The 9,304-nt window shown below is 64.7% G+C and overlaps 4 protein-coding genes across 4 annotated transcripts in view; 2 read left to right on the forward strand and 2 right to left on the reverse strand.

The window, feature by feature from the left end:
• AMSG_10473 (Ras family small GTPase RAP-1b) overlaps positions 1 to 924 on the forward strand; it is a 1,148-nt gene extending 224 nt beyond the window's left edge. Inside the window, exon 2 of the mRNA XM_013898177.1 lies at positions 281 to 924. Coding sequence (XP_013753631.1) covers positions 281 to 843 — 563 coding nt within the window. The 3' untranslated portion in view covers positions 844 to 924. The remainder of the gene's footprint in view (positions 1 to 280) is intronic.
• Positions 925 to 2,614: 1,690 nt separating this feature from the next.
• On the reverse strand, positions 2,615 to 5,086 carry AMSG_10475 (uncharacterized protein; the record flags this gene model as incomplete). The annotated part of the gene is made up of 2 exons (XM_013898178.1): positions 2,615 to 4,639; positions 5,069 to 5,086. The coding sequence occupies 2 exons, from the start codon at positions 5,084 to 5,086 to the stop codon at positions 2,615 to 2,617; spliced, it is 2,043 nt and encodes a 680-aa protein (XP_013753632.1).
• An 80-nt stretch (positions 5,087 to 5,166) lies between these two features.
• On the forward strand, positions 5,167 to 6,193 carry AMSG_10476 (uncharacterized protein). Its single transcript, XM_013898179.1, has 2 exons — positions 5,167 to 5,234; positions 5,412 to 6,193. The coding sequence occupies exons 1-2, from the start codon at positions 5,186 to 5,188 to the stop codon at positions 6,176 to 6,178; spliced, it is 816 nt and encodes a 271-aa protein (XP_013753633.1). The 5' UTR covers positions 5,167 to 5,185; the 3' UTR covers positions 6,179 to 6,193.
• Positions 6,081 to 9,130, reverse strand: AMSG_10477 (uncharacterized protein). The gene is made up of 2 exons (XM_013898180.1): positions 9,029 to 9,130; positions 6,081 to 8,542 (listed from the first exon to the last, which is right to left on the reverse strand). Exon 2 carries the CDS (start codon positions 8,217 to 8,219, stop codon positions 6,150 to 6,152), a length of 2,070 nt encoding a protein of 689 aa, XP_013753634.1. The 5' UTR covers positions 8,220 to 8,542; positions 9,029 to 9,130; the 3' UTR covers positions 6,081 to 6,149.
• Between the last annotated feature and the right edge of the window lie 174 nt (positions 9,131 to 9,304).

A 9,304-nucleotide genomic window follows, 5' to 3' on the forward strand; every position in this document is an offset into this window, starting at 1 on the left:
AAAAAGAACCTAGTTCGACAGAATGTCGGGATGAAAGAGTGAACAAAAATATAAGTTATTTCTGGCGCGAGTTAGTGTATGGGTCTGGGGGGGGGGGGGAGAGGGTGCGGCGTGTGTGTGTATATGGGAGGGGGGTGGGCTGTGTGATCAGGCGGTGGCAGCCAGGAGGTGGGGAGGAGCGGGGGAGGGGGCTGGTATGGGGGAGGGGGGAGGGGAGAGAAGGGCGACATGCAGGAGACATGGGGCTCACAGAAGGGGGGGCATGTGGCGGAGTGTACAGTCGTCTGCGGGCATGGTGGCGTGGGTAAGTCTGCGCTGACGGTCCGGTTCATCCAGGGCAACTTCCTGGAAAAGTACGACCCGACCATCGAGGACTCGTACCGCAAGCAGGTCGAGGTTGATGGCGTGGCGTGCTTGCTGGACATCCTCGACACGGCTGGGCAGGACGAGTACTCGGCGCTCCGCGACGCATACATGAAGACTGGACAGGGTTTTGTTATCGTCTACGACATCACAGACACGCTCTCGCTCGACACGGTGACCAATCTCCGCGAGAAGATCCTGCGGACAAAGCAGGCGGCCGACGTGCCTATCATGCTGGTGGGCAACAAGGTTGATCTCGAGGACAAGCGCGTGGTGGCGAAGTCCAAGGGTGAGGAGCTTGCGCAGGAGTACAAGTGCTCGTTCATGGAGACATCAGCCAAGACGAACCACAACGTCAAGGAGTTGTTTGAGCAGCTCGTCCGCGAGATCAACCAGTACCAGGACCGCAACCCGGCGGCGAGCTCGTCCAAGTCGGCCGGCGGATCGTCCAAGAAGAAGGGCGGCTGTGCGCTGCTCTGAGCTCGCGAGGCCTCTCCCTTCTGCTGCCGCGCCCTCGCTGCCGTGCCTTTCCTCTCCATTGAACACACACACACACCTCAAGGTCCTGTCTGGGCCAAGATGAGCTTGGCAAAACTGTCTTTCACTTGTCTCGAGCAATTGTAAATAGTGTGAGTTGTTGCCACGGATGATGACGGTGAAGCCAGCACTATCCCGCGGGTCACAATCTTCACAGGCTAGAGCTTGCTCTGGTGGGCGGCAGCCGAGTCGCCACCACCCGAGCCCTCGCGCGAGCGGTTCTCCTTGCAGCAGCAGAGGAAGCCGACGTGGATAAAGCCTGAGATGAAGAAGGCCGTCGAGGCGCCGAGGGCGCAGTAGAACGAGTAGCCGAACGGAATCGTGACGCCCGAGCCGCTGCCAAACGAGCCCTTGCCAATCTCGCGGTCGACACCGGCGTAGGCGATGACAGCAATGATGGCAAGGATGGCGGTAACAAAGTTGAGCGCCGAACCAAACTGCGCCGCCCGGTCCGAGTTACTCTCCACGATCAGGATAGTCCGGCCCTCGGCCATGGCAAAGACCACACCGAAAAAGGTGGCAGGAATGGCAGAAAGAAGTGCGAGGATGGTAAAGGCCGCGCTTGCCGAGCCCGCAGACTTCCACGAGTCGCACACAGCCGACGAGAACTGGTCCTTGCAGTACGGGTCCGAGAACTTGAACGACTGCGTCACGCTGCTGCCGCCAGTAAGCGCTCCCGACCGAAAGTGCTCGCCGCTGAAGAGCCCAACCTTGACGTGCCAGAGGTTGAACGAGTTGATGCCCCAGAGCCACGAAATGGCCGCAACAGCAATGATGAGGCAGATAACGCCGATGACCGCGTTAGCCATGACGCAGCAGTTGCAGCAGCACCACGAGTTGCAGCACCCGGCCTCGCCCTTGCCCTCACCCTTGGCCTTGCCCATGCCCTTTCCGAGTCCCATGCCCTTGCCCATGCTCTGCGTCCCGTGTGTTTGATGGCTTGTGAGTCGTGCGTGGCTTGTGTGTGTGTGGGGTGGGGAGGTGCGCGGTATTCTGAGTACTCACCAGCATATTTTTGCCAAAGAGGCACACAGCTTTTACAACCCTGCTCCGCTCATCCTCCGCCTCCGCTACCCCTGCACCCCTCGGCCCCATTTTCCCACGCTCATCACAATGTCTACAACAGGAGTAGCGGCCTACGAAGCAGCGGGTGCTGGCCCGAAGAGGGCCCACAGATCGCAGGGCGGGTGATTTACGTACTTTGGTGTTGCAGAGAGTTGTGTTGGAGAGTACCAACTGCTGGCCCCAATGGACATTTTTTTGGCCTCTGTTACGCAACGACCGCTCCACCGCCGGGGGGGCACACAAGAAGCAGTTGGGGCCGTACTCTTGCAGGGGGGGGATACGAGATGGGACGGGGGCTAGTGGTGGCTCGAGGAAAGGTCAGCAGACAGAGAGCTAAAGAGTGCGCGGGGAGCCGATGGAGAGCCGTCGACATGGCAGATACGGCTTGAGTACCGCGGTAGGGACTCCGGTGGCTGGCGCTGTCCACGTGGATGGGGGGCGCGCCAGCTGCTGGCTACACATTTCGTTTGATGACATAACCGCACCCAGTGGTGGTTGCAGATGCGCCCATGGGTGGGGCGCGGCGGCAGCCTTGTGGCGACGGCGGGCGACTGTGGTTTGCACGGGTAGATCAGCGGTGCATGGCTGTGCTTGTGTGTTTGTGTGTGTCTTGCGTCAGCGCGAGAGCGGGCAGGGCAGGACAGTGGGGCTACCAGCGCGACTCGAGACGCATCGGCTCGGGCGCGGTGCCAGGGATGGAGCCGTCCCACGAGGTGAGGCGAAAGTACGACGACTTGGAGACCTTTGTGCGGAGCGAGGCGATCTTGTCGTCGATGAGCGCCTTTTGCTCGGCGTACTTGCTCGACTCGCCGGCGCCGCCGTCGTCAGTGATGGCAAGGAGGGCCAGGTTGTTGGCGTCGATGAGCAGCGACGACTGGGCCGAGTAGAGCGAGCCAAGCAGGTACGCCGAAGCCTTCTCGGTATCCTTCTTGAGCCAGTAGCACGAGCCGAGGACCGAGTGGATCTGGGTCTCCATAAAGGCGTCGAGCAGGCGCTGCGAGACTTTGGCCAGTGAGGCCTCCAAGAGGTCGATGACCGAGTTGAGGGCGGTGAGGGTGACCTTGGGCAAGTGTGTCTCGATCTGGGCCCGGAGGAGAGCGTACTCGGCCACAAAGGTCTCGTAGTGCGGGGCGCGGCGGAGGTGCGACTCAAAGATGGCCTCAAGCTCAACCAGCGCCTCCTGCGGCGCGGCCTGGTAGAGGAGGACCTTGACTCGTCCGAGCTGGGCGTACATGGCCACCCGCGGATCATGCGCGGCGGCTTCTAGCGCCAGCGCGTACTGCTTGGCGGCAGCGTCGAGCTCGCCGGCGGCAACGCAAAAGTCGCCGAGCCACGCGTGGAGAAGCCCGCGGTAGACTCGGAGGAACGACGGCGCCGTCTCGCAGTGGGCAAAGAGCGCGTGCAGCGTCAGCAGCGCCTCTTTGACCTTGAACGAGTTGAGACAGAGCTGGAACTCGATCTCGAAAAAGCAAAGCTCAATGACTAGCAGCCGCCGGAGCGCCAGTGGGACCTCGGCGCCGGGCACGCACCGCGCCTCGCCGGCCTCCAGCGCAGCCCGCAGCGCGCGGACCTGCCCGCGCCCGGCCTCTAGTGCCGCAGCCGCCACGCTCATGTCGGTCCCGCGGTAGAGCTGGCACCTCAGCAGCTCAACAAGCGCAAACACTTCGCCGCCCTCCATCCACGGCATGCCCACCGGCGACTCCAGCCGTCCGGGCGCCGCCGCCAGCGCCTCGGCTGCATGCCCAAGCGCAATCTGCACGCCCTTGGCATCGACGTGCACCCCCTTGCGCAGCAACGTCACAGACTGTAGAATGAGCGCATGAACTCGGATCTGCAGGATGCCCGCGGCAAGCGCCGGCGCCTCGCCGCCCTCGCCCGCGCCCGCGGTCTCGGCCACCACCTTCTCCAGAATGGGCGCGCACGCCTCCTCCTTGCACTGCGAGATGAGGGCGTGGACGAGGCAGAGGTCAAAGACGTGCTTGGCCACCATCAGCCTCCCCCCGCGTCCGTTGCTGCTCACCTCACGCAGCGCAGCCACGCCGGCCAGTGCTGCGTCAGCAAGCGTCTTGCCGGCCTCCACCAGCCCGGCCTCAAACTCGATCCGTACCCCGAGACTCGCCAGCGCCAGCCACCACCGGACGTGGAGCTCGGGAGGCGGCGCACCGCCCCTCGGCGGCACAACATCCTCACCGCTCCGCAGGCCAGCCAGGAACTCGCCCCATCCGGTCCCGGCCAGCGCCACCTCGGCCGCCGCCAGGCCGTCGGTCACCTGGCACCGGGCCAGCGCCGCCGCGCCGGCCTCGGCCCCGAGCAGGTACACCCGCGCCAGCAGAGCGTACACCTCGTACTTGGCCTCGGCCGCCCCGGCCAGGTAGCCCACCACCACCCGTGCCTGCTCCAGGTGCCATCGCGCCTCCTTCCGGTTGCTCGTCGCCGCGTACAGCATCTGCGCCAGCCGCAGGTGCGTCGCCAGCTTGACCTCGGCCGCCAGCTCGCTGGGCCCCGCTCCGCCGCCTCCTCCGCCACCACCCCCGCTTCCCGCCATGACCTCTTCCTCGTCAAAGCCGCTGCTCCCCAGTGCCCCGCTGCTGCGGCCGTCGCTGCGGACAAAGACCGCCTCGAGAGCCCTCACCGCCACCGCCACGCTCCCCGAGGCATACGCCGCTTCGGCAAGCTCCCACAGCACCCCTATCCGGGCTTCCTCCCGAGCCTCCACTTCCCCATGCGCCTCGTCTTGCCGCTCCATCCTGGCCATGCTGCGCCTTGTAGCGTTCTCTGAGACGGGTGCGGTAAGGAAGGGGGGTGTGTGCCCCTCCGCCGGAGGGTGATGGGTGGGACATTGGCGATTCTACGACCTTTTTTGGGACACCGGGAGAGGGGAGAGGGAGAGGGAGAGGGGCGAGGGGGATGGGGATGGCTCGTTTGGACACATTATGCCAGGTAGAGGTTGTATGAACACATGCATGTGTAGCTGGTGTTGAGGAGATGATGGTGGGCTTGTAGCAGTAGCATCGTGATAGCGTATCGTGCACGACTGTCGCCTGCGTGTGTGTGTGGTGGGGGGCGGGAGGGTGGGGGGGGGGAAGGAGAAGGTGACGGCGACGAACGACGCGTTGATCATTCCTCCAACGGCAGGCCGTGGGGACGGCCAGGTGGAGCGGGCCACGGGCACAGGCCCGGGCACGGATACAGGGGACATAGCTCTCTCCCACTTCAGATCATGTTCCGTCTCTCGACAATTGGGACGGCAGGGCTTGCGCGGGTCACGGGTATGTGAGGGGGGGTGGGAGGGGGGGGGGGGGGCGGGGGGAACAGGGTGGCTCACAGCGGGCGCGGTGGCTGGGACGGTGGCTGTGACGGACGGTGGCTGTGACGGACGGTGGCTGTGACGGACGGTGGCTGGGACGGTGGCTGGGGTGGCGATGGGCTTGGTGGCGGGTGGATAGGCATGGTGGCGGCGGCGACGTCGTGGAAAGTGGCTGGCGTGGCGGCGGCCCGGGGCATGGCGGACTTGCCGTACTGGGACGACAGCTCGTCGCAACTGCCTGGGTGGGAGGAGGAGCAGTCGCGTGGTGGCGGTGGTGGGTATGGAGGCGGCCGGAACGGCGGCGGCGCGGCGAGTGGTCGGGCTTACGGCGGAAGCGGCGGCGGCGATGGGCAGCCTGTGCACAACGCGCGGTATGCGCTGTACAAAGCGACCAAGAGCGAGATGCGAGGGGCGGCTGTCCAGTTCTCGTACTCGTTCACGGCAAAGGCTATGTTTGTCGAGGGTGCCAAGCAGGCCGGCGACAAGCTGAGCCCGGGCGCCTCGGGCCGGCAGTTTGACTGGGACAACAAGGTCGTCATCAAGCTCTCGGTCACCGAACTCGGCAAGATGCTTGCTGTCATCGACGGCAAGGCGCCTGAGGCCTCGTTCTTCCACTCGATCATGCCGCGCGGTGACGGCGGCGGCAGCAGCGGTGGAAAGATCCAGTCGAAGCTCGACTTTAAGGACAACGAGACCAACTACATCCTCGGCATTTCGCGGCGGACTGGCGACCAGCCGGCCCAGTCGCTCGGCCTGTACGTCGACATCGGCGAGGCCCAGGTGCTGCGAGTCGTGCTTGAGGCTGCCATCAAGGACGCGGCGGGTTTTGAGCCCGATGCGACTGTACGGCAGAGCACAGGGCAGCGCGGGGCGGTGCCTACACAAAGTCGATCGAGGCTTGCATAAATGCTGACCGCGAGAGCGCGCTCGCGGAAGTCGCCGAGGCTTGGCGGACAATCGGAACCTCGTCCGACGCCATCGAGTACGTGTACGTCTCGTCAAAGCACGAGCCCGAAGTCACATCCGACGTCGAGTACGAGTACCGCGAGTAAGAGACGGCGTTCCGAGGCCCGCGACCAAGCTCAGAGGTTGAGGTCTCCGACGAGACTGGCGGCGTCACGCCGCGGCGGAACGGCTGCGGCTGCGGCGCTGGCGAGACTGAGCTGTCGTCCCGCTCCGAGTAGTAGCTGTAGTACGACGACGACGCAAAGTCCCGAGTGGCGACGCGGGCCGGTGCGCGCGGCGCAGCCTCCTTCTCGTCGTAGTACTCGTACGACGACGATGCGTCGGCCATAGGCGGGCCAAGAGCAATGACGCCATCAGCAGGCGCGGCGGGAGCCTCGGGCTCGGGCTCGGCTAGTGGCGGCGGCATCATGATGATCACTCCGTCACCGGCGGAGGCCGCGCTCTCGGACGACATGTCCGAGACAGGCGGAGGCGGCATCATGATGACAACGTCGCCGGAAGCGATGGCGGCCCGCGAGTCGGACTCTCCGGTGTACTCGCTCGTCTGCGAGTCGTAGAGCGACGAGGTCTCGCGCGATGCGCTGTTCTCGTCTTCCGCGGCGGCGGCGGCGGCGGCCATGGCCGCGCGCGTCGACGCGTGAATGGTGACGGTCTTGATGTTGCGGAGAGCGTCGCGCTTGGCCTGGGCTCGGGCAGCCGCGATGCGCTGCAGCCGCTCGCGGCCTTGGGCATCGGAAGCCAGCGTAGCCTTGATGTAGAGATAGATGTTGGAGATGCCCATACCGACGACAATGCACATGACGTAGCCGTTGACAACGCCGACCACAGCAGCCCGTGCCGGCGCACCCTCGGCGGCGATAAATGCTCCCAGGACGCAGAGCCCGAGCAGCGCAGGAATGAGCGCAAGCTCGGAGAGCACGAGCCGCGCCACTGCGTTGGAGTAGTACACCCGCGTAAAGTGGGCCATTGTCCGGCTTCGGGTGTACGGGTTCGCCTCCTTCTCAAACCGTCTCACAAGCGCCTGGGTCCGCTGCCGGTAGCGGTTGACATGGTGCAGCGGTGCCTTGAGTACAACCTCGTAGACAAGGCCAGCAACGGCGAGGCCGAGCGGGGCGGCCCACGGCAGAAAGTCGCCATCGACAACGTCACCGAGCTTGATGAACACGCCGCCAAGAACGAGGACACGCCAGAGCCACGACGACCAGAGGTAAAGGTAGTAGCCAAAGCAGCCGAGGCCAAGGTTACGCGGGTACGGCATGGCGCCGCCAACAGCTTTGCCGTCACGGAGCTTCTGCAGTGCACGGATGTACTTGAGCTCGGTCTTTGAGTAGCCAGCCGCGGTGGCGTTCTCTACAGCGTTGATGAGCTCGGCGAGGGCAAGGACGGCAAACGGCATCCACGGCTTGATGGCGTCGGGCGAGCCGTCGGCGGCCATGGCGATGAGGACCAGGGCCACAAAGAGGCAGACACCGCGAGCAAAGCGCTTCCAAGTGAAGAGGCGGGCCACCTCCCACGGCCCCTCGTACGGTGTCTTGGTTCGGGCGCGGGCCTTGGCTTTGGCCTTGGCGCGAGCCTTGGCCTGGGCCTTGACGGCCTTGGCCCGGGCCTTGGCCGCGCGCTGGGCGCGAGTTCGCGAATCACTTGTCTTGGCCGCCTCCTCCTGCTCCTCATGCTCGCTCTCGCTCTCCGCGTTGGCGTCAGCGGCGGGGCTGGCGGCCCCGTCGGCGCCGCCGCTGCGTTCCGCCTTGCGAATCTTGGCCTCGGTCTGCAGCCGATAGGCGCGCTTGTTGTGGCGGGTCACCGAGCCGCGGTAGCAGAGGTAGCACAAAACAACGGCAAGCCAGAAGAGCACAAGTAGCAGCGCCGGGATGAAGCCGGCAGTGTACGACGCCGAGTCTTTGGCAACGGCGGTGCCAATAAACGCCGATGCAATGAGAAAGGGGACTACGATGCAGAGCGTCGACGGCACGATGTAGCACATGACAAGAGGCAACGAAAAGGCCGGATGGCGGAGCCAGATGGGCCGCGGGTAGCCCTTGCGGGCAAGGCGCTCGTCATCGGCAGCATCGCGGGCGTCCTCATCTCCTCGAGCATGGTCTTGTGTTGGTGAAACTCGACGCCACCGGCGCCGTACTTGTTGTACACCGTCCTTAGCTGCGGATTCGACAGCACGTCGTACGCCTTGTGAACAAGTTCGAACATGGCCGTCCCGCCCGCGTTCTTGTCGGGATGATATCGCAGTGCCATCCGACGAAACTGTTTCTTGATTTCGGAATCGCTTGCCCGCAGCCCGACTCCCAGAATCTAGTTGAAGTTGGCGGTGTGAGACAGTTGTGTGGCATGACAAGGGATGAGGTTGATTGTGGCGTGAGTAGTTGAGCGGGAGTGTCGCTCATGGTTGCCATTGCAACCGCACCCTGCAGCGATCAGCCGTGCCAGACCCGCGCCCTGCAGCGATCAGCAGCACCCGACCCGCGCCCAGCAGCAATCAGCAGCACCCGACCCGCGCCCAGCAGCAATCAACTCAAGTCATCCAACCTCGTGCGGCCCATTCCCCACCCACCACCGCATCAGGACGAGACCTCCCCCGCCCCACTCCCACCACCGTTGGCGCCTGGCAGCCATCGAGACAGCGGCCATGCCACCACAGCCAGTGCAAGCTGAAGCAAGTACGCTGTATCCCCCCACCGCAGCCCATCAGCAGCACATTCCCCAGAATCAAAGGTTGCCACCCCCCTCCCCCCCCCCTTCCCTTCCCCCCCCCCCCCCCCCCCCGTCCCCGACTCGTACCTCGTAGAACCGCATGTTGTCGATGATGGGAGGCAGCTCAGACTGCTCCCCAGGCATGGCTGACCCTTGCTGCTCCGCCATGGCTGCAGTGGGCAGTGGAGGGAAGGGTGCCAGGTAGTGGAAGTAGAGTGGGGTGGGGTGGGGGGTGCGGAGCAATGGCACAGGGGGGGAAGGTGGAGAGGGGGAGGAGGTGTGGAGAGGGGGGAGGGAGAGGGAGGAGAGGGAGGAGAGCGGGGGGGCACTGCGGAACGAAGGTAACGAACAATGGCAGCCACC

This window comes from Thecamonas trahens (assembly GCF_000142905.1).
Source record: "Thecamonas trahens ATCC 50062 unplaced genomic scaffold supercont1.58, whole genome shotgun sequence".
NCBI classification, from domain to species: domain Eukaryota; order Apusomonadida; family Apusomonadidae; genus Thecamonas; species Thecamonas trahens.